At 39.1% G+C, this 25,449-nt stretch overlaps 1 protein-coding gene across 6 annotated transcripts in view; it reads left to right on the forward strand.

Moving 5' to 3' along the window:
• Window positions 1-9,975: 9,975 nt before the first annotated feature.
• The window catches only part of LOC149254698 (cyclin-U1-1-like), a 43,079-nt gene continuing 27,605 nt past the window's right edge, over window positions 9,976-25,449 (forward strand). For 2 of the 6 annotated variants that reach the window (XR_016267186.1, XR_016267185.1), the window contains exons 1-3: window positions 9,976-10,589; window positions 11,071-11,491; window positions 12,216-12,304. Coding sequence is in view for 1 of the 6 variants with exons in the window: in XM_089460214.1 (XP_089316340.1) it covers window positions 10,186-10,589; window positions 11,071-11,416 (750 nt within the window). In the remaining 5 variants the exon portion in view is untranslated. Of the gene's footprint in view, window positions 10,590-11,070; window positions 11,619-12,215; window positions 12,490-25,449 lie in introns of those variants that run through there. The other 4 variants (XR_016267187.1, XR_016267184.1, XR_016267183.1 and 1 more) reach the window with 3 other exon arrangements.

Consider the following 25,449-nt stretch of genomic DNA (forward strand, 5'->3'; position numbering starts at 1 on the left):
TTTTCAGACTCCCAAAATATGAAAATATTGTCGAGAACTTGTCTTTTCAAACTCGTTAAAGTAAATGAAAAGATGTCTCCTCAATATAAGTTTAACCATTTTCTAGACTAAGATAGACTAACTATGAAAAATGAATACCTTAGTCGAACATGGCTAAGAGGTTCTCCTGAGTATTGTTTTCTACCTTTTCGGGCTCAAGAGACTATATATGAAAAGAAACCTTTGGAGTTTTCTTTTTTGCCTCTTTTTCAAACTCTCTAAACATGAAAAATGAGTCGAGTTAGACCTTCATTAGACTCGTTAAAACATCAAACACTGATGGATTCGTCAATCATGACGAGACTGAACCACTCCTTCTCTGGGTTCGTTAAATATACTCTGAGGGATTCATCCAAAGGATGAACTTACAGATCAAGCATATGTTATCCTCCTCAAGCTTGTAAAAAAATAAAGAGGTACTGACTAGCAATGGTTGGGGAAATTGGGAAAACATGGTACTCCACTTGTTAATGGAAGCGAGTTTCTCTTGAACACGACACTCTTCCACTTCATCTCCGTGGTTGTTGGCTTGGGAAATCTACTTGTCTTTCGGTTCATCACACCTTTTCAAAGCCTTTGTTTTCAGTTTTGGGTCAATGTTGTCAACTCCATTTAGTATCACTGGTGTGTTCAAGAGAAGTCGTTTAGTTAATATCTGCTACGATACTCTTGAGCCTTCATTCCATGTCTGCCATTCCTGATCCAGTTCCATATCATTGTCATTCTGTCTCAAATCATGATACCCATTTCATGTTGTTGATGGGGGATTCATCAAGGCCCTCCTGCGACGGGTCGCTTCTTATCGACATCAACTCATCATCTAGGAAGTTGACTTAGAAACAACCCTTCGGTACCTTGGTGCTTGCATACATCAATGGCAAGTTTCCTCGCTCCCGATAACAGGTCTACATCGTTGGCCTTCGACCAACAAATTATGTGTGGTGTTCAACTTCAACTCATTCATTCACACATTACGGATTGTATTGCACTACCTTGAGAACCATTAACATCATCAATGGTTTCTCTTGTGTTTGTTAATAGTTTACATCATTGCCCGATAATCAGATGGTGTCTACCATGTTCGACTCCAACTCATTGATTCACATGGTTAGACTCGTACATTGGATGATCGTGTGAACGAGATAGAAGACCCCAGATCTAGTTCCAACCATCTGGACTGTGATTTCAAGATTAATACAAGATCACAACGTATGATGGCTATGATCATATAGACAATCATCCCGTCATTTGTTCCACCCTTTGTCACCAGTGGATGTGTCTTTTGATAACTGTACATGTAATGCTAGCTTATATGCTAAGCATGGGTATGCCTCTCTCAACAAAGATATCATGTATTGTAACAGATAATGATCTCTCTAGTTGTTCTTGATCCTGACTTGTCACAAGGTAAAGCACTTCACTCATCAATTGCTATTTCTGACTTTGCACTTTAGGGGCAATTTGTTATAGGCCATTTTGTCACATATGGTCAATATACATGTTAACTAGATCAATCAACATCCTTTTACCCCTTGTCATCATCATTTCACAAAGCCCTAAGCATGACTCTCCCTAATCCTTGAATTTCTGCCTTTAATTACTTCATTTCAGTGATTTTAAGGCCCAACGCACCCTGTTGCCTTAACAGACTGCATTCACCAGCAAGTTGTGTTGGAAATAATACTGAGAGGGGGAGAGGGGTGAATCAGTATTATTAAATCAATAATTTTTTCATTTCGTACTTAGATTTATATACGCTACTTCAATGAAGGTAACACGCGTGTACACACAATTGTCTTTAAAGCAACCAGCATATATCCAACAAACTTATGATTCAGTTAATTTATCATATGTTGATCTTTAATCAGTGCATCGGTACTTCATTAACCATATAAATAGTAACCATGTGCAGTAATAACAAAATAAACCATCACACATGAACACCAAGATTTAAGGTGGAAACCTAATGCGGGACAAAAACCACTTGCTGTTGTCTTCTTTTAATATAAGAAAAACTTGTTTACAATCTTGTACTGGTGCAGACTCATACCAGTACGCAGGCACCCACCTGCAGAAGGCTACAACCTTCTCTCGTTCTCCAGCTTCTACTGGAAGGGAGCTACAACCCCCTAGCTCTTGTACTAGCCAATCCGTTTACTAGTACGTAGGCGTCGACCTACAGAAGGCTCCAACCTTCACTCGTTTTCCAGCTGCTACTGGAAGGGAGCTCCAACCCCCTGGCTCTTGTACTGGACAATATGTTTACCAGTACATATGCGCCAACCTATAGAAGTCTATGACATTCTCTCTTCCTCCAGGGACCACGTTTCATAAATTTTCAAACTGGATACTCCTCGAACACAACACCACAATCTAAAAGCCTCGTTTCATCAAATTTTCATACTGGACCCATCAGCAACATTGAAGCTTAAAATCAATCACCACTGCTATACAACCAATCACTGGAAACCCGTCATCACTAAAGCAAATCACAATCAATCAATCTGAACATTCAGAACACTATCAACAGAACACAGAGCATAACCCAAAATTCTGCATCAACAACCATAACCAACTGCAACTTCAAATATCATATTTTATAATGTATACGCTACTTTGATGTGCCGAACCAACGTGTATACGCGCTTTTACCAAAGCGAACCAGTGTACAGATCTACAAATGCTAACTTAAAACATCACAACTATTCTAGACTTCAGTCATACCTAGATTAGAACATTTACAATGTAAATCACGCGTTAGCATTCAGATCTAGACTATCCATGATCAAACCATATAATAATAATTCATTTATGATCCTGACCCATCATTAGATCTCATCTCCCATCAACCGCTAAGGTTCATCCTTAGTTTAGATCAAGCAAAGCACCATAAACCCATAACATGCATATTTGCTTTTTAATCTCACTCTTCATACGATATTCATTGCTTGCACACTTGGCCTAATGATCTTCTCCTCCTTATATAGTTTTAGGCCTTTCTCAATACCTTGGACCAAAACCACTTAGGACCAATACCTTGGACCAAATACCTCAGACCAATACCTCAGATCAAATACCTCGGACCAAACACCTTGGGTCAAATACCTTGGACCAAAACCTTGATTTTCCATCCCATACGCACTTTTCCTTCTGTGAAAGTGCATGTATACATATACGCTCCTTTTGTTTTGTTAACCCGCATGTATATGCTGCTTGGACAAAGTGAACCATCGTATACTTCTTAAACTACTCTCTTTCTTCAACCTCTGGAGTGTGATCTGTAATCTTTTGCTGCTAACCTGCTGCACTGTGAACTATCATTTGAGTGAGTTGCTATCAAGGACAACACCTGTATCATAATGCCAACAAGTTGACCCTCTCTGGACTTGCGCTAATCACCAACAGGTTGCCCCTTGTTGGGGGTGCACTAATTCTAGAAATTTGTGATAAATAAAAAGAATCCCAAAGCTTCATCTTCTAGAAGCTTCCAGGAGTTGTTATAACCATTTACCTTGGATGAAAGTCTCAAATCCTATCCTATCCTATCCTACCTTGGAGATTTCACCCCTTATCTCTTGAGCTCATCCTCCCATCAAGAGTGGATCTCAAGCCTATATTGGTAAATGGATAAGAATTCCTAACCTACCATCCTCTTCTATATATTTGCTGCCATCCATGAGCTAGGGGTTGACTTTTGGATATAGATTCTACCCTCATGCTGATGTTGTAAGAGTCATTATTCCATGCATTAGGGTGACATATATGCACATTTTATGACAAGGAAGGACAAGTCAAGCTGGAGGAGCACTTTTACAAGATCAACTCTTATAATAGGTTGTAACTCTCTCCATTTCTATTAATACAAGGAGTACATTGTTTTCCTATATGTGATGTTATGATTTCATGTATTTCAATACCATGTTGATCTATTGAATGAAGTGATTGGATTATGCTACATAGATGTCATAGATATTTGGCTTGTGTTGTCTGATTGTGCAGGTTCTAATTATAGTGATCAGAGCTAGGATTGGAGCGTACAAGCCAAGAAAGGAACGAAGCTTGCGACAGATCCAAAGTAGGCTTCATCCCATTGTGCATTTACCTTAAGGAAGACATTATAATCCATGCTTTCTGTTGTTCTAGGTCAGTCCACTAGACCTTAGGAAGACACCTCTGTCCACAGTCGTAGATTTCATACAACACTATAGGTAATTACCATGGTAATAACTCCTAGTTTCCTACGTTCCATGGTTCAGATTATGCATGTGACTGTTGTTCACAAAACTTACGTATCTACGCGACTCTTCTTCACAGGGGTCACATATACTTTTCAAACTTCACAATTTTCATTCATTCTGTAGCTAAACTGCCAATTCTCTTTCATATCTTCTATAATATCTGTACCATCAAACATGTCATTTTCAATAGTTCCATAATCATCATATTTTAACTAAGTTGACATCAAGGACATATTTTTCAAGTAGGTTGCAATCAAGGACAACACATTAGCCATAATGCCAACAGAACCCAGACTCCAACTCTAAGAAATTTGCTGAGAGTCCTCCCCATTGCAAGTGATAGGCCTAATTTTGGAAGCAATTGCCTCCCCCGAAACGACCTCCTTATCCTGAGACTCCCCCATCATTGTAATGAAGAATATGAGGCCACTTGTAGAAACTGGCTTAAAACACATTGAGTGAGAATAATTTTGTATTTCCCCCAGAAAATCGATGAATAAGTGGTCATATGGGGAGTCCTCAAGTTCATAATCCACTAAATCCTCCAAGTCCATGCACATAAGAGGACTAATATGCGATAGAATAAGCCAAGCGATCTACTGGACCCAAGAGCGGGTATAGCCCCAACCTCCAGCTATCCAAAAGACCCGACAAATATGCTTGCCACATGCAAACAATTGACCATAAATTACAAGATCCCCAAAATTAAGGGATACATACAACTGCTTTACAAAAAAACTCCCTAACCCAATAAATTATCTACCTTCAACTGCGAAACCCTTATGCACTGCCATGATTAGGGTTTCCATTCTCATTCGTTATAGGAAAATACTTAAAAATATGAATAATTATGTAATTATTTTTCTATAAAAAATTATAGAAATATGATGCTTTAAAACTATATTTCTTTAAAAAAATTATAAATGTGAATTGGGAAATCAGAATAACATATCTAAACAAATAAGAAATACATATAACTAAAAACATATAAAACTTAAAAAAGCTAGGCTTAATTTTTTATTTTTATTTTTATTTTTAGTGGTTATATAATTTTTGGTGAACAAATCCAAAACTTTGAAAAAATTATTAAACATCACACTTAACCTATATAAATTTATTATTTAACATTATTTTTTGTAAGTTTGGTAGGACTCTCTGATTTTCCAGTTTATATGTCCATTATTCACCCTGCTACAAGAGAGAAGCACAAGATTCAAACCCAAGATCTCCGATTCAGTGAAACTTTATTCCACGACCATCACCACTTGAGCTATCCTAGATGAATTATTTAACATTATTTTAATTAAATTTAATAATTTTTATTATTCATTTTTTTACATAAAATTAATAAAAAATATATCTATAAAACAATAAATTTAATTAAAATAAATTTCATAATTCAACCATCACTTACATATACTTTTTTAAATAACAGTTACATTATTATATTTTTTAAATAATGATAATATGATCACCGGTAAATTTTTCCATCACACCAAGCCACAATGTTAGGCCTCCGGGTGATTGTGCGACGGGCGCCGGGCGAAGGCGTGCACGAAGGCGCGCGGGCGCACGACGGGCGCGCGACACAATTGCGACGATGTGCGGTCACTTTGCGACAAAACATGCGACGAAAGGAGCACTCACGAAAATGGCTAAGTGTCGTTACACTTGGGCGTATATGTTATGAGAGCATGTAAACAAGGTTTATATGCGTTGGACAAAGGACAATAAAATATACCCCAGCCGACACCATAAAGCATAAACGTGGGGGCATTCATATTAATGTTTAGAAGGTCAGCCTAAGGTAAATACGCATGGATGGCATGCGTATAAATGGAAGGAGGCTGCACCTCATTTGAACCATTCATCTTCGTAGAAGATTGAACACTCATACGCACAAGGGTAAACTGCGCAAGGGTAAAGGGAGGTTACGCATATCTCATGCGTAGTCCTTCTAAAGTGCAGATTTGGACTGTTAAGTGTTGGTTTGGGTGAGGCAAGCGTGCTAAGGTGGAAATTGTGTGCAGGACTTGGCAGAGTGAGATAGGTAGCTCGGGTGAGCATTCTTCTTTGTGCAAGGGTGTACATAATTGTAAAAGGCTGTTCTATGCTTTGATTGTAAAATTATTCTAAGTATTGGCTTGGAGATTGCCAAGCATACTTGTATTGTAATATTGAAGAAGTTGTTATAATATATTGTTGGGCAGACTTTCTGGGAGTTGCCCCTCCCTTTGTACTTGCTTATTGTTGATGTTCTTGGTTAATTGTATATGGTTAATGATTGAGAATGGTCTTCACTAAAGTATAAAGGATAATGCTGTTACTTGGTTATAAAACATAAACTAAGTATGTTCATGATGAAATAGGCGTAGTCCACGAATGTTAGTATTGTTAAAAAGAAAGCGTTCGGTGGTGCCGCACCTCGCTACAAGCGGTTGAAAGATCACCGCAGGTGTAGGGGCGTGACAGTTGGTATCAGAGCTCGGTCGGAGCTGGTGAGCAAGGGTGGCTCGTGACAGTGACAAGAGTACTTGCAGGTGAAGGAGACCGTTTCACACGAAGTGGAACAGAGGCCGGTTCAGGTTGCAGGTGACTTGGTAAATATGTCTCTCTTGCAGAAATTGGGTTATGCATCCTTCGAAGAATTCGAAGGGAGTCTGCTTGAAGAGTCAAAGGAAGTAAGACAAGGATTTGCGGAATGTGGCAAAAGGTTGTCCAAAACAAAGGATGCTCTTCATGCCTTGGTCAAGGAAGGGATTTCTGACAAGAATAAGGAGGAAGCCTATCAACTTGTAAAGGAAGTGGACTTGATTGAAGCAGAACTCAAGGAGCTCGAGATAAGACAAAAATTGAACCAAAAGAAGTGGGATTGCCTAGCTTTTGAGGTGAGGCATCTCCTAGCCTTGAAGAGGAAGGCTGAAGCTGAGAAAGAGCTTCTTCAACCCGGTTGGGCAATGGAGCAAGGTAAAGTTGCAGATTGTGCCATTAAGGAAGAGGAAGCCGTGATGATCAAAGATGTTGAAGACATGACTACGATGAAGGATGAACTTGAGGATGATCAAGTTGAACCAGGATCGTGCAGTTTGTCAACATGTATGGATGAGGTCACTCACATGGAAGAGCCTCATGATGATGAAGTAAGTGATGATACTTGTGTTTCATTTGGGCATTTGGGAGATGGGCCGTGTGCAGGAAAGGGCAAAGCCAGTTTGCCAATGCTAGGGAGGATCTCACCATGGATGACTATGATGGAACCTTGTATGGAGAAGCAAGGATTGTCAACTGTTGCAGGGCTTGTTGGGGCTACTTGTGACCTTGTGATGAAAGGTGCAAGGACCCGGAACAAGGATGGAACTTGATGATCGTTGTGGATGATTGGGTCATGCTTTAGCCACATGGAGAATTGGCTAAGTGCCCGGCATGACTCATGGACAGGTTGAGGAGGGCACACACTTGTGATGTTTTGGGTGGACTTGTCATGGTCGAGACCAAGAGCAAGTCTTGATGGACACTTTGGTGGAGGAGCTATGATGAAGGGACTCATGACATGATGATGAGATGGTTGGGTGACCGAGTTCACTAAACCGAAGATCGAAAACTTGGATGAGATGGCCAGATGTTGTGATGTGTCTACTTGGTTGGACTACATGGGCAGCTTAGTCATGGACATCAGGTTGGAGACTTGAAGACATGGAGCATGGCAGACCTATGCAAGGACATTGTGTGGAAGCACTTGTAGAGATGTCAAGGGACATCCAAACAAGGTGCTAAGGCAGGAATGTTATGCAGATGGGCTTGCTAGGAAACTTGAGGATGGCACATTGCAGATGATGAAGAGGACTTCATGGACCTGAATGGGGCACATCGAGAGTTGATAAGATGGAAGACTTGGATGGACTTGCGAGCAGCTATGGAGCATTCCTACTACATGGGGATGGGTTATGGAGCTCATGAGGACATGAGATTGTTGTGACTTTTAGGGACTTCATGTATGGTGGACTTAAAGATCTAATACATTGAGGAGCTGAGGTCAGGTGACTTTGATGCAGTATGGGATGCATACTTTCAAAGTGCATGTATGGGCATGGCTTCAAAGAGTGACTTGATGTAGAGGATCGATAAGGGGCACTTTGAAGTGATGAAGTTACAATGATGATGATGATGCTTTGGTGATACACTTGAGCATGGGTTGAGCCGAGACTCAACGACTTTCTATACATGGGAGCTGATTTGATCAAGGATCATGGGCAACACATGGATAGGTGAGACAAGTGCATACTTGTTTCTATGGAGACTTGAGGATGGCACGTTGCAGATGATGGAGAGGACTTCATGGACCTGAATGGGGCACATCGAGAGTCAGTTTGATGAGATGAGCTCTTCACTTTGGAGGAGACACACACATGGACAACATATTGCAGATGACAGTGGTTCTACATATGTTGCGGTGATGTTTGCCTTATGTGGAGGAGACAACATCATGGATGATGGTATGTTGTCGAGGACGACAACGATTTCAGGTGGAGGAGAATGTTAGGCCTCCGGGTGATTGTGCGATGGGCGCCGGGCGAAGGCGTGCATGAAGGCGCGCGGGCGCACGACACAATTGCGACGATGTGCGGTCACTTTGCGACAAAACATGCGACGAAAGGAGCACTCACGAAAATGGCTAAGTGTCATTACACTTGGGCATATATGTTATGAGAGCATGTAAACAAGGTTTATATGCGTTGGACAAAGGACAATAAAATATACCCCAGCCGACACCATAAAGCATAAACGTGGGGGCATTCATATTAATGTTTAGAAGGTCGGCCTAAGGTAAATACGCATGGATGGCATGCGTATAAATGGAAGGAGGCTGCACCTCATTTGAACCATTCATCTTCGCATAAGATTGAACACTCATACGCACAAGGGTAAACTGCGCAAGGGTAAAGGGAGGTTACGCATATCTCATGCGTAGTCCTTCTAAAGTGTAGATTTGGACTGTTAAGTGTTGGTTTGGGTGAGGCAAGCGTGCTAAGGTGGAAATTGTGTGCAGGACTTGGCAGAGTGAGATAGGTAGCTCGGGTGAGCATTCTTCTTTGTGCAAGGGTGCACATAATTGTAAAAGGCTGTTCTATGCCTTGATTGTAAAATTATTCTAAGTATTGGCTTGGAGATTGCCAAGCATACTTGTATTGTAATATTGAAGAAGCTGTTATAATATATTGTTGGGCAGACTTTCTGGGAGTTGCCCCTCCCTTTGTACTTGCTTATTGTTGATGTTCTCGGTTAATTGTATATGGTTAATGATTGAGAATGGTCTTCACTAAAGTATAAAGGATAATGCTGTTACTTGGTTATAAAACATAAACTAAGTATGTTCATGATGAAATAGGCGTAGTCCACGAATGTTAGTATTGTTTAAAAAAAAGCGTTCAGTGGTGCGGCACCTCGCTACAAGCGGTTGAAAAATCACCACAGGTGTAGGGGCGTGACACACAAAGCCACATATCTTTCTTTGACACCAGAAAAATCTTCTACTAGTAACATTTATAAGCCAACGGTCCACCTGTATAAGACAAGATCATAACTTACAAAGGTATTGTTGTCTGTAAATGATTTTTAATTCGGGCGTTGCAAAATCAATAAACAAATAAAAATATATATTTTATTTCGCTTTAAATTTAAAAAATAAGCATTATTTTGAATCTACTTCGTCATCGTTTAGATTGCAAACCCTACCTATAGCAGTTCCATTATTCCCCTTACAGGTCGAGGTCGCGTGATCAAATCTCCGAGAAACGCGCAAAGGCCGTGGGATCATCATATCAAAATTCCGGATCATTTGGCGGGGGCGCCATCGAGTCGCTTGCCCGTTCGATTTAACGGCGATGTGTGCGTTAAGACCGGAGGCTTGATGCAATCCGATATTTGCCGACTGCGAGCAGTCGCCGAGGACGGGGGACTAGGCGTCGGGGGGGAGGAGGAGGAAGGAAATGATTTCCCGCCCGAGTCGCAGCAACCTCGAATTCTCTCGGTGCTCTCGTACGCCCTTCGGCGTCTGGTCACACGGAATGACCAATTCACTTCAAAGAACACCGTCACTGTTTTCCATGGGGTCCGCACTCCGGGTATCAGCATAGCCAAGTATCTGGAACGGGTTTACAAGTACACCAGTTGCAGCCCCTCATGTTTCGTCGCCGCCTATATCTATATCGACCGCCTCGTTCACAGGCAGCCGAATTTCCCGGTCATTTCACTCAATATCCATCGCTTGCTCCTCACAAGCGTCATGATCGCCGCCAAAATGCTGGATGATGCGTAAGCGCTCCCCTGCCTTTAATGTTTGGCCCCCGGTGTTGTTTTGCTACTACATGTGACCACTCACTAGTTCTTGAAATTCCTAGGTTTAGATAGCACAAATTCTCGCTCGTTTGCTCCTTGAGATTGAGTAAGCCGGGGAAGTATAAAGAATTTCAGCCAAAATTTTAGTGAACTGTTTTATTTCAGGCATTTAATAAAATTTCATTTATAATTTTAGTGAACTGTTTTATTTCAGGCATTATTTAACAAAATTGTTCACGAGGTTTTGGCTTTTGCCTTTAATTTCTCCCCTAAATTGTGGCCACCAGGAAAATTTAAACGATTTCAGCTTAAATTTCACTCTAATGTTTTGTTGGAGGCGTTGTATTATAAACTGCCAGTTTTATCACGAAATCTTGGTCGTCGCCTCTTAATATTCTGCACTCTGGTGAAATTTGAGCAACCTGAGCTTGAATTTTTTGAAATTGTTATATTTCAGGCATTATAATAATGCTTTCTATGCCAGAGTGGGAGGCGTTAGTATTGCGGAGCTTAACCGGCTCGAAGTCGACCTTCTTTTCCGCTTGGATTTCAGGCTAAAGGTCACCACTAGTGTATTCGAAAGCTACTGCTTGCATTTGGAGAAGGAAATGCTCTGCGGTGCTGCGGGTCAGAGAATAGACAGGCCTCTGCCGGGATTTCACACGTCAACAGACGGGGTTTCGTCGGATTTGGATGTTGTAACACGCGAGGTGGCCAAGGTTCAAGTCTCAGTGCGTTGTCCCCGCTGCTCTCCTGCTACAACAATGGTGGTTGGAGACCATCCCGATCCTCCCAGCCGGTGAACATGAAGGCCGGTTACACGTCGGTGTGGGCACCGCCCTGTCCGCTAGCACTTGTAAATAATTCATTTGAATCAGGTACATTCGGACTGACTACAATCTGCTAGGGTTTCTTCGATCTTTACCTAAAGTCATGATTAAAATAGGAAGCATTGTTATGGCAATGGGAACTAATTTATCTATTAAGTTGCGCAACTATATTTTATTTTTGCTCTTCGTCTCGTTTTGTTTGGCTTTACTCGGTTTTTAAGAAATTTTATTTAAAGTCCCACCTGCAATTTAAGAAAAATGCAACATGCATGCCACTGCAAAACCCTTAAAAAGCACTCCATCTAATATCAATTTTTTTCTTCTTTAAATAACACAAGACATTTTTAGACATAATATTTATATAGATATATCTCTACTATGTCAATATGGGTTATCTTTGGTGGTTGGGCAGAATGGTTGTTATCTTCCCCACACAGGTTCAAATTTTTCTTGCGAGGGACATGATGATGATTTTTGTAATGCCTTCGTGATTACGAATATTGTTATATTGATCCTCATTTTTTGACCTCAGGCGGAGATAAAGGTTGATTTCTTTAAAAAAAGATATATCTCTACTATAAGCACATATTTTTGACTGTCAATTTTCTGAACATGCGAAAGAAATCGTTTTCCAAAATTTTCTGCGGGTTTTTTTTTTTTTTTTTTTTTTTGCTTCAAGTTTTTTCATGCTCCAAGTTGCTGCACCACAGAGTGCAAACTCTCTCCAAGGCGCGAGGTCTGACTGGCAACTATTCTGTCATAATTGCTCCAGGTGGATATCTTAATCTGGCCTCCATGTTACCAGTGAATCAATGCGTATTTGGCCAATTAACTGTGTTTTGATGGCAAAAACTAGAAAAGGTGGCAATTACAACTTCCGTTTTTAAATCTTTATTCTGGACAAGTATTTGCATTTGCTATGTTTGAAGCATGATGTCATCTTTTGTTGGTGTATCTAGGAAAATTTTATCACCCGTAAGTGATTGAGTGAGTATTTTACCTACTTTTTCTTTCATATTATGGCAGTTATAAGAAATTCTCAATTTTGGACTCTTGTCCCCACATAGAATGCAGGATAGTAATGATAGGCAAGTTATCATTCTTTAGCCATATCTTTTGGTTTTGACTTTACAATTTGTGAATTTTCAAATTTGGCATCATGGCAGAATGCAATGAGAAAATGACAACTAGGGATTTTTTGTCATAGAAGATGATAAGAAATGTTGGAGTGTTGAGTTTTTGTGAAAGAAGCAAATGGATTTTTTACGTTTCCTTTTCGCAAATTTTGAACTTTATCAAAGACCAATCAATGTATACTAGATTACTAAATTTCTTGAAAGATATCTCCAATTTGATTTTTTTCTATTGGGCTTTTCTTTCATGCATCTATTATATTTATGATGGCAGCTTTAGATAACTTGGATAATCCACATAATATTCATCATTATACTTAAAAGAAACAATAGCTTTATTAAATATCAAACATTTTTTCTTCTTTTCTAGGTAGCAACCCATTAGAAGGATCTATGACCATGTTTTATTAGTCTATTGTATGTTGCTTGAAAAATTACTATGCATGTGGCATATGAGAGTGGTCGGTAGATGCTTGTTGTAAATTATTTATTTGATAATTGGCCTTTTGCGTTTGGATATACAATGGCCTAATTTAGCATAATTCTTAAAAAAAATACAAGGATTTTTTTTTAAGGACCCACATTTTTTCCCAGGTTACTCGCACAAGGAAAACCCCCAAGTACTTCTCTTCATTTCAAGGATGGTTCCTAGGGTAAACCCTACAATCTTTGGTGCATAACACCAATCAACAACAAGGCTCAAAGCCATTACAATGATATGGTTGTTATGAGCTCAACATGTCACTTGTGGGAATTGAACTTGGGTGGGAAGGATAACAAACTTTCCTCCCAACCACTCAAGCTATATCCGATTGACAAAAGTGGGGTTTCAACATTTACTATTAATTATGCCTAACAATTTTCAAAATCACTCATGGTGATGCATGCAATTGTGAGAGTAGAGAGAGCTAATCAAATAATATAGAGACCAAGCTATTGTGATCAATTGAATGGTCACATTATCATTATTCTATTGCCTTTTCCCTTTTTTTCGTTGTGTTGGCTTTTTGGTTGGGTTGTAACAAAGATCATATAATGTCTCTCTCTCTATATATATTGAGGGATAAGCATGTTTTGTTAAAGCACCTCTTACATAATTCAAGGTGGTCCTTGGTGTTATTGTGACCAACTCAAGGGTTGTATTGTGTAATTTCTCATTAGTTTATTGACTTTTTGGTTTGTTTGTATTGACTATGGTTGGGATGTAATATAGATTCATAAGCTCTACACATTTAGGGATAACCTTTTATATAGAAAAGCTTGCAAGATTAATTGTTCAATTCTTTAGGTGTAAGAGCTTATGATAGATGTCATAACAATGTTCCATAATACTCTAGTCAACTTTTTGGTATACATTATGTTTCCTTAGTTTATCTAAAGACTCAATATTAATTGATATTAATGATAAAGGTAAGATAATTTTACTAATGTCCATGAATGACCAAAAATAGGTCAATGGGGCCTAAAAGCACAATCCAATAATGATTTTTTGAAGGGCTGTCTAAGCATCTCCTATAGGATAAAAGGTAAAGCATAAAATGAAAGATAAATCGAGATACAAAAAGAGAAAATAAAAGGTTACATAAGATTAGAAGTAGGGGCATAATGGAAGGAGAAAATCATCCTTCATAATGTGGGCATCAAATGGAGAAAGTTGTCCTTCATAACCTAGATTTGGCTAGAGACTTAACATGGTTCCCATGGGTCTCCATACTCCAATCCAATGAACATATTTTTTGGGCTCATAGTGATTTGTTGCTATCATATTTGTCACGTAAGATGTATGATGGGACTTACTATTTAGTATTTAGTAAGTTGTTTGTGTTTGCCAAGAGGGCCCCAAGGTCATTTCCCTTAGTTCTTTTTTGAACAATCCAACTTTCATTTTCATATGGAATAGTTTTATTTATATTTGGTTAATTAGCATATCGTTTTTGCAGAAAAATTAATGCTAATTAAGGATCGATTTGTTATAGGCATTGCAGAAGCATTTAATTCTCTTTCCATCGAGGGGTTGGACACTACCTTTAATTGTATTCTTGTGATTCTTTTGTTTCTGAGCATAGGGGCCTCTCATCTTTGACTCTTTTGTTAAAACTTAAGACACTCGACGTGAGTATTCTTGCTATATTTTTAGCATATTATCTTTGAAATTGATTCTATTAAAGACATTACGTACAATGCTAAACTCTCTTTCCTTTGATTGGTTCGTTGCTGAGGAAAATGCTTTTATTTCCTCCTATTTGTTTTGGGTGCCTTATTAGGCCTTTGTTGTTGGGACTAACATTTTAGGATTTGCCTATAATTTCCTCTTAAGGCATGTTTCGGGAAAAACTTTTTTTGCAACATGGGACATGTTGCCTCTAAGCAATAAATTTTGAGCTAGTCATGCAATATTTTGTCGAGTTTCTTTGTTTTGTGGTGATTTTTAAGAGTTGTCTACAATTTCCTCTATGGCATCTTTTGGGCAAAACTCTTTTTGCAACATATAAATTTTGGGTAACTCATCTATAACATTTTGTTGAGTTTCTTTGCTTTGTGGTGAAGTTATTGCAAAATTTCATCTACTAGTTTTGCCATAGACATCACCACCATTTTAAAGATTTTCTAACAATTTCCAATCTCACTCATTCTTGCAGGGGGTTATCTAATTGCTCCTCATTTTTTTTTTGGGGGGGTGGGGGTGTTTTAGGGGCCTCTTAGGCCTATATAAGTCATCATACTTATGTGAGTAAATATATGTAATAAATGGTAAAAGGTATAAGTATGAGTGATTGGTTGGAGCGGGTACAACCACTCCAACCATATCTACTATGTATAAAAATGCATGAAATTGGAATAAGAAGCTGGCTGAAATTCCTTCCTGATATCTCTTCATGTGTATAATGTGTATGTTCTTGCTTTGTTCACCATTTAGTCTAGTACTGTTAGATTTCCTTAAAACCCAATAAACTGATTCACAATTTTGTAACTGTAAAAACCCATAAACACAAGTACTGATATTCTGGAAACTTAAAACACAAATACATTGAGTTTTCTAAATTAATATATGCAATGAAAAATAAATAATAAATCTAAAGACAAACACATTCAACACATAGAACATAAGATATACCCAAGAAATCCCACCTCCAATGAAAACATGCAACGCTGTGTGTTTTATTATTCTTCTCCAGTAAAGGATTTTCTTATGAGAATCACAACATGGGAGAAACTTTGCTTTTTATCACAAGAATAACAGATCAATCCTTCGAGATGAATTGATCCCCTTGCCTGCGCACTAGATCCACAAAATCCATGCGTGAATCAGCTAAATTGCGCACACGTGCGAGCACAAAATCCTCTCTCCTGCGTGCACGTGTGAATGGTATGACTGTGTTGGGGATGTAAGAGTTCGACCCTCAACTCAATTTCTTCTTTAATCTTGAATCACTTGGATCTAATGAAACCCTCGAGTCCTCCTTTGCTGATCTAACACACACTGGTTGTCCTTAATTAACTTGCCACTAACTCGCTCCATCTCCTCTTATAATTTTGATCTCAACCCTAATCTCCCTCTCAATGATTGAAATTAAATCGTGATCAATGGCTAAGATTAAAGTTTAATCTTCTGGGTTCTTCTGCTAGGCTTAACACTTAGACAAGCAAAACTCTTACTTCACTATTCCAATCAACACTCCCTCTTAGAGAGGAAGGTGTTCTGCACTACACCCAACGTCTCTCTGAGGTATACAAATCTGGTCCCTGGCAATGCCTTGGTTAGAATGCCTACTGTACACTCCTTTGTTGGTACGTATTGGAGTGAAACTATACCTCTATGAACATATCTCTAATGTGGTGATAACATATGTCAATGTGCTTAGAGCGATCATGAAGTGTTGGGTTTTTAGAGAGCTTGATGCAACTTTGATTGTCACAGTGTATCTTTGTAGGCTCCAACTCTATCGTGAATAAACCTACGAGAAGCTTACTCAACCAAATAGCTTCGCAACCTGCCAAATTGACAACCATGTACTTGGCCTCAGCTGAGCTTAATGCAATTGATCTCTGCTTCCTGCTGAACCAAGAAACAACTGTTTATCCCACACTAAATATGCAACCCGATGTCCTCTTCTTATCTGTGGAGCTCCCTGCCCAATCTACATCAGTGAAGCCCTCAAGCGTTAAGTCATCAACCTGTGTATACCACAATCCATGCTCTACTAACCCCCTAAGATATCTCAACATGTGCTTAGCAACAACCCAATGCGCTCTAGTAGGTTCAACCAAAAATTGGCTCAATGAGTTAACTGCAAAATAGATCTATGGTCGTGTGTTTACCAAATACATCAATGACCCAATCATATGCTGGTAAAGTGTGGGATCTACTCGCTCTGATCTGGATGTATCCACCTTCCTCCAGTTTGTGACTAGAGTTGTGGTAATGGGCCTGCAATTCTACATATGTAATATCCTCAGAGTTTGCAGAGCGTGCTTTCCCTAGCCCACAAAGATCTCCCCATCACCTTGCCAAACCTCTAGCTCAAGGAAATAGTGCATCAAGCCTATATCCTTCATCTCAAACTTGCTTGTAGGATCTCTCTTGCACTCCGAGATGAGCTTATCTATGCCTGTTAAAATAAGATTGTCCCCATATAGCACCATAATAAACAACTCACCTCCAACAATAATATAATAGAGGTTGGGGTTCGCCTCACTCTTGGTGAAGCCCAATCCCTGAAGATAATTGTTTATTCGAGTATACCATGCTTGTAGAGCATGCTTGAGCCCATATAAGGCTCTTTTGAGTCTGCCTACGTGTCTCTCTGTTGCATGTCTCTAATACCTCCAATTGCTCAATGTAAATCTCTTCCTTAACAACGCCATTGAGGAAGGCCATCTTCACGTTCATCTAATGGATCTTCCACCCCATTTGTGCTGCAATAACTGCAACTACATCAACAGACAAATACCTGGAAACTGGGTCAAACGTATTGTCATAGTCAACTATCTTTATCTGTTAGAACCCCTTTTCCACGAATCTTGGCTTGTACTTCTCGATACTCCCATCAACTCCATTCTTGATCTTGTAGACCTAGCAAGATCCTACCACAAATTTGCCCTCTGGCCTCGACACCACTTTCCAAACATCATTCTTCATGATGGAGGAATACTCCTCCACCATGGCATGTCTCCACACCACCACACCTGCTAAGTGGTTGCCCCCTGATAACTGGAAGGCTCGACATCTAACAACTCTGCCATGCGTGCCCTATATCTTGTGTACCTTTATGGATGTTTACTCTGTCGAACTGATGTACTAGGAGCACCAACTTGCTCATGCGCCTTCTAGATCAACTGATTTTCCTATCTCGCTTTCCTTCTCCTAGTGCTGGGAGTCACTTCCTGAGTGGGCTCTACTCTCTCCTCCAACTGCATGTCCCTCTTGTCCTCATCGTGCCCATGCATAACTATGGTTTGAGGTACTGGTTGAGCCTCCTGTTTGGGAGCTTGTTGCTCCTCCTCTTGCGTTGTAGTCTGCTCACGCTCTGAGGACTTTTTCAAAGCCCTATCCTTTCAAACTTCACATCTCTCTTGATGACTGTTTTCTAGTGTGCTGGAATGTACACCTTGTACGCCTTGGACGTCTCGCTGTAGCCCACGAAGATGCCCTTCTCTGCTGCGAGATCCATCTTCTTCCTCTTCTCCTCTAGTACATGGCAGTACACAAGGCTACTGAATATGCAAAAATGAGAAACATCTGGGTTCATGCCTATAAACACCTCCTTTGGTGTAACTCGCTCCAACACTGTGCGGGCTCCGGTTCCGCAAGAAAAATGTTGTATTACATGCCTCCGCCCAAAGAAACTTGGGCAACCCTTGGTCATGTAACACGGCTTTGGCCTCTCTAACTATGGCGATGTTCTTGCGCTCTGCTACCTCATTTTGCTGAGGATCATATGGTGTTGTCAACTCCCTCATGATGCCCTTCTTGGCACAATACTCCTTCAATGCGTTTGAGGTATACTCCCCACCATTGTCAGACCTCAACACCTTGATCTTCTTGCCTGTCTGTTTCTCAACCAAGGCCTTAAACTCCATAAACTTTGGGAAGACCTCGTCCTTCGTCTTCATGAAAAATATCCATGTCTTTCTCGAGTGATCATCTATGAAGGTGACGAAGTACTTGTACCCACTAAGAGATATGGTAGAGAAAATACCACATACATCTTTGAATGAACAAGGTCCAATATATCCTTGGCCCTGTTATCTTTGCTGGGAAAAGATGGCATACTTGCTAAGTTTGCAACCCTTGCACGCCTATTCTTGATCTACGCTACACTGTGGTAGTCCTGTTACTATCTCCTTAAGAATCTTTAGTGCCCCATGGTACAAATGTCCCATGCGCCTATGCCATAACTCCCTAAGCTCACTGCCTGGGTCACGACCTCCTTTGCTAGTCAATGCTGCGATTGTCTCAAAATGTAATCTATATAGGCTCTTGTGCTTAACCACGATATGCTTCGCCACCTTGGAGTCTGAGGGTTTTATAAAAACCCTAACATGTTTGAAGGTCACCTCACACCCCTTATCCATTAATGCTAAAACCAAAATGAGATTCTTCTTGAGCCCAGGTACGTAAAGAACATCTTTGAGATATAGAGGGTGTTGAGAAATCTCGGACATTAGCATTAGGTGATTTCTCTTCTATTAGTGTCTGCTTGTGAATGCTTTTTACTTCTTTAGATTAGTATTTTCTTCTTGTTAGATTATTAGTGTTCTTCTTCATCAAATAATAACTAATGCATGAACATAAATAGACAAGAGACACAACATGTAGGCTATGAGCCAGGGCTAAAACCTCTCGCTCTTTGAGAGGAAAACCCGCACAAATTCTTCTTATAGAGATTCCAATTGACGAATACCAAGGCCAAGACCCTTGACCTATTAGCCACTCCAAGACCAAGCCACAAGTCCTCTTCCACCTTATCGATTACTCTCTCTCGGTTTCTTCTACTTCAGATCTTGCATCATCATTGTAGTTATATCAAACTGAAGTAACTGTAATGAACCTCTTCTTCATTAGTAGAATCGAATCCTTATGTCTGAGATAGTACCGAGACCTTCTTCAATACAGTATCATCGAGGCCTAATCACATAATAGTGATCCTCTTCCTGAGAGGCATCGAATGCTTCTTTGTTGTGAGATATACTGAAACACTCTGGCGTAATATTGAACTGTAGGTTCTTCATGATACAGAACTGTGACTACTTCAAAGACACCGAACCGTGGTCTATACAGAGACCATTCTCCCTTGCTGTCACTGTGATCATAAGAGGGATCCGAATTCCCTTAACAATGGTTAACTATAGAGAGAACCCCGTTGTCCCTTCTCCATCTGAGTTCCTTCCTATGATTCATACGAAATTATCACTGCCTCCGAAAATCTCAGACATCCGAACTTCGGAACTGTTCTCATGCGAAGTGCCTTCACATTTATTTATAGTGGTTGGTCCCATAAATAAGCTGACCTATGCATATCCGAATAGGTGTATCTATTTGAGGTGAGTCAACATGAGTTTTATCTCTATTTTGAGGCCGACTTCAAGAGGAGGACTAGTGCTTGTCGTTGGAAGGCTTCTAGACATTTCCATCGACTCATATACATTGTTATATCCCTAAGAAGGATTCTTCATACATGACATTGACTCTTTGACTCTAATGATAAATCCTAATGCTCTCAATGGGAGCCATTAACAAATAAAATCTCTTTCTCATGAAACCTATGAAGCAAGGCATTACAAAAATAATTGTATTATAATTTACAAAGATCATAATTACATGTCATTATGAAGACCGAACCTAGTTACATTTTACAACAAAGGGTTTCTAGACTCCCTCTCAAAATGAATTGTACCAGTGCCCTTGACCCGATACTTCCCATCGTCTCCCATCTCAATATCGAATAACATGTCCTTTTCTAACGGTTTGTTGAAATACTTTTTATTTCCCATCATATGACATGACGTATTGCTATACACATACCGTAAACTAGTAGCCACTGAACTTGCCTTATAGGCAATGAGTAAAGCTCCTCAAAATGAGAAGAGAACTCATCTATCTCTGTAGAGGTTGCTACTTGGTCCTTCTTGGACCCCTTCTTCCTATTGGGGCATTTAGTAGCATAATGTCCAAATTGGTGGCACGAAAATCATTTGATCTTGCTAAGATCCTTTTTCTTCTTCTCTCCTTAGAATTCGACTCATCACCATCGCTGCTCTTTTTACCCTTGGACTTGGTCCCTTTGCTGGCTAGAGTGAAATTTTCTTCATCTTACTCTCTTTTAACATGAGATCCAACTTGAGCTTGTCTGTGAATCTCCTCTTGGACACGGTCACCCCACAAACGGTACTAATCTCGAAAGTTTTCTTGGGCACATATCCCATTCGTGAAGGCTTGCAATGACTTGGTGAAATCAACAGAGCAAAATTCACCAGATCCCTATGTGGAACTGTCCCAGCCAGACCATCTAGCTCTTCCTTTACCTTGGAAAACTTGGTAAGGTAAGAAACCACAAAATCTGACTTGGACAATTTAATGCTCTCGAGCTTGTCCTTTAATACCAACTTTCTAGCCTTGCCTAAACCCTGACAAAGACCAATGATGGTAGTCCACATTTCTTTGGCTTTCTTCTTCCTAGCTAGGTGAGGGATAATGTGGCCTTTGACTCCTTCCAGGATAATCTTTCTTGCCTTGGCATCCATTTTGTTATGATGAGCCAATTGCTGAGAATCTGTCAGTGCAAATAGGACAATATCAACAAAATCCCAAACACCATGTTCCTCCAGCACCATTGCTATCCTTTCACACCACGAACAAAATTCAGACACACTGTTCAAGTTGTCTTTAAATCTAAGACCCTGATATGCTATACTTCCAAAATCGAACTGCTGAATACAAATTGCACTGGTAGAATCAATGCACATTGCTTAGAACCCTAACGACCAAATCGATTTGATAACTTGCCCCTTTTGAATCGCAAACTCTGCTTCCTAAAGATAAACTATGTGCTTTTTCTTCAATCACAAACTAAGCTCTGATACCATGTGAGATTTCTTTAAAACCTAGTAAACTGATTCACAATTTTCTAAGTGTAAAAACCCAGTAATACAAATTACTGATATTTTGGAAACTTAAATTACAAATACACAGAGTTTTCTAACATAACATACAAAATGGAAAATAAATAATAAATTTGAAGACAAACACATTCAACACATAGAACACAACATATACCTAGGAAACCCCAACTCCAGGGAAAACCTACAATGATGTGTGTGTTTTATTATTCTTCTTCAACAAAGGATTTTCTTTTGAGAACTACAACAAGGGAGAAACTTCCACTTTTATCACAAGAACAATTGATCAATCCTCCAAAATTAATCGACCCCCCTGCCTATGCACTAGATCTGCAAAATCCTTGCGCAGATCAGCTAAATTGCTCACATGTGTGAGCGCAAATCCCATCTCTTGTGTGCACATGCGAATGGTATGATTGTGTTGGGGCTGTAAGAGCTCGACCCTCACTCGATTTCTTCTTTGATCCTACTAGGATCTGCTGAAACGCTTGACTCTTTCACTAATCTGACACACACTGCTTGTGCTCCACTAACTTGCCACTAACTCGCTCCATCTCCTCGTATAATTCGATCTCAACCCTAATCTCCCTCTCAACGATTGAGATTAAATCATGATCAATCGCTGAGATTAAATCATAATTTAATTTAGGAATTTTTAATTTTCCTAAGTCTAAATTTAGGAAATAGTTAAATAAATTAATATTTGGCTAAATTGGCAATCTTTTAGGTTCTTCTGCTAGTCTAAGCACTTAGACATGCAAAACCCTTACTTCTCTACTCAAATTAACAACTACCCACTCCAACCACATATGCTATGTATAGATATGCATGAAGTTGGAATAAGAAGCTGGTTGGAATTCCTTCCCAATATCTTTTCATGTGTATAATGTGTATGTTCTTGCTGTGTTCATCATGTAATCCATTCTTTGTTGCCTATGAAGGATAGCTGACTCAATTTTAGTTATGTTGTGGATCGAGACTTTCAGTCATGTTTAAGTTAAAAATTTAGGAGCGAGTGAAACATGAGCCTTCTCTAGGTCAGGCTATCCTCTTTGACTTTATAACATCAATTTCTAGTTGATGAGATCGTCTCCTTGCCAATACTTGTCAATATCAAATCAAGATTCAACATTTATTTTAAAAAGCCCAGCTGGCAACAAAAAAATAGTATGTCTTAGGTAAAGTTATCCTTAACAATTCAATTATAGACTTGGAAAAATATCAAAGGATTTGTCAAGGAATTGAGCATGTAGTCCATCCATATTTCATTGATAAAACATATTTACTATGCAAGAAAAGTTAAAACATGAGTTGATTGGTAGCAGAAGGAAAATAATAAAGTTAGTACAACCATGACAATAATAGCAGCAGATCAATGGAAAAAATTGATAAAGCATCGAGATGAGGAGAAATAGTTCTGTGACAAAAGTACTTGCAGTGGGTGAGGAGCAAAAGAAGGCAGTCAAGAACGAGACTAGACAAGTCGAACATACACACAAAGAGCTCAATGGATAAGATGCTGACAACAAAAGATTATATTGATGAAAGTCCCCTCGCATAAAGTTGTAGAATGGTTCTTGGGTTGTGATAGTGGTAAAGAGCTATGTCACAAGGTTCGTCAAATTTTAACCTTTGGCTCGAATTTTGGCGAACCTTAATTTTTTTTTGAGGTTTAGCAAACCTCATAGCCATTGACCAAGTCCCTAGATCAAAACTCATAACTTCATGTCACAACTCAAGCTTGTAATTTATCTTTGCAGTTTCCATGTCCATGATAGCATTTTTGATGTTTACTTATGTTGATTTTTTACTATTTTATCCTATAATTCATTATATATATATATACGAACCTAATGATGAACCTTATTTGAACCTCATCAAAAAATTCAAACTCAAATTGAACTTAATCATTGCTGAACCCGAAATCGAAGTCGAACCATGCGACATTGGTAAAGACTCAAGAGTAGAGTGGTTAATGTTGCAGGCTTCACTAATTTTATCTATAAATGAAGAACTCCTAGGAGCGATAGTCACACACTGGACTCATCCGTAGAGAGGCAAGAGAGGCCCCTGAATTGGAGAGGAGCTACTTGACGGTTCCTGGTTGGAGTAGAAATTTGCATAATAGAGAGACTGTAGAGAATGTGAAGAGTTGAGATCTGCAATAGGTGGCCACCGAGCAACTAGAAGTCACAGTATACCTTGTACACGTGCCTCTTCTTATCCAACTGGCAACTGTTGCTATTGAGTTACCTATGCAAACTAGTACGCATGGTTGATGTACAATGAGGATACTTCTAAGAAATAGAGGTCCAAGACTTTGCTGCATCGTTGCTTAGGATGAGCAAGGCATTGAGGGTAGGGGAGATGTTATAGGGGTATCTTAGGCTTATGTAAGTCATCATACTTATATGAGTAAATATATGTAATATTTGGTAAAAGGTAAACGTATGAGTGATTGGTTGGAGAGGGTACAATCTCTCCAACCACATCTACTATGTATAAATATGCATGAAGTTGGAATAAGAAGCTGGTTGGAATTCCTTTCTAATATCTCTTTGTGTGTATAATGTGTATGTTCTTGCTGTGTTCATCATGTGGTCCGTTCTTGTTTACTTGTGAAGGTTCCGCCTTAACAGGGGAGACTATTTTTTCGTTCAATAAGAACTTTGATGTGTAATTGTTGGGCTCACATTTTATTTTCTTTTGTGTGCTTTAATTTTTTGTATAATAATATTGTGAACATTTATTCCTCACTTGTACATGGGTACTTTATCTCTTTGTGTGTAGAATGTGTATGTTCTTGCTATGTTCATCATGTAGTCCTTTCTTGTTTACTTGTGAAGGTTCTGCCTTAATAGGGGAGACTCTTTTTTCGTTCAATAAGCACTATGATGTGTAATTGTTGGGCTCACATTTTATTTTCTTTTTGTGTGCCTTAATTTTTTGTATAATAATAATTGTGAACATTGATTCCTCACTTGTACATGGGTACTTTATTTGGCCTTGTCATTGGTACACCTTGTAGCATTTTTTGGTTTTGGTAAGTTAGAATCAATTAGTAAAAAAAAATGAAAATATTTTTCAAAAAATGTTAAGCTAGGATATGGACAAAAAGAATACTGAATAAAAATGTTAGGAAATATTTTGATAAATATGTTCATATCAAAGAAAATGTTAGATTAGATGCCCTAAAGAATGGAGGCAAAAATAAAATGTTAGGTTAGAGAGAAAAGCAAAAAGTAATAAACTCTGAAAGTGTGCAAGTCCAAGTGCCACTACTTTTACTTTATTATGCAAAATAATGGTTGTGTGCAACTTGTCATTTGCATGACAATCAAATAGTTAATCTTGACTAGTTCATGCTTTAAATTTTATGTTTATAGTTAGAGCATAAAGATCTAGCCAAACTGTTTAGTCTTGGCAGATCAGTAGTTAGGTAGAGAATAATAAGGAGCTCATCAGTTTAATCTGAGCCCTTGGATGTTATAAGGTTAGAATTAGATAGTTTGCTTTTGAAAAGAAAAATGAAATAAAGGGTCTGCTAGCTTAAATGCACCCAACTAAGTGAAGAAAAAAGGTTAGGGTAAGTAAAGGGTAGGTAGAAGAAAGGTTGCAGAAGTACAAAGTTGATTGAGGCATAATCACATTTATCATGCTTGATCATGTGTTGTAGTGTGCAGGAGAAATTATGAAGGTGAAAAGATGTTCACTAGCTGATTTGGTTAACTTCCCCTCTTTTCATTTCATCCC

The sequence above is a fragment of the Pinus tabuliformis genome, chromosome 7, assembly GCF_031772625.1.
Source record: "Pinus tabuliformis cultivar Carrire ecotype Pingquan chromosome 7, CPIR1, whole genome shotgun sequence".
In the NCBI taxonomy this organism is placed as follows: domain Eukaryota; kingdom Viridiplantae; phylum Streptophyta; class Pinopsida; order Pinales; family Pinaceae; genus Pinus; species Pinus tabuliformis.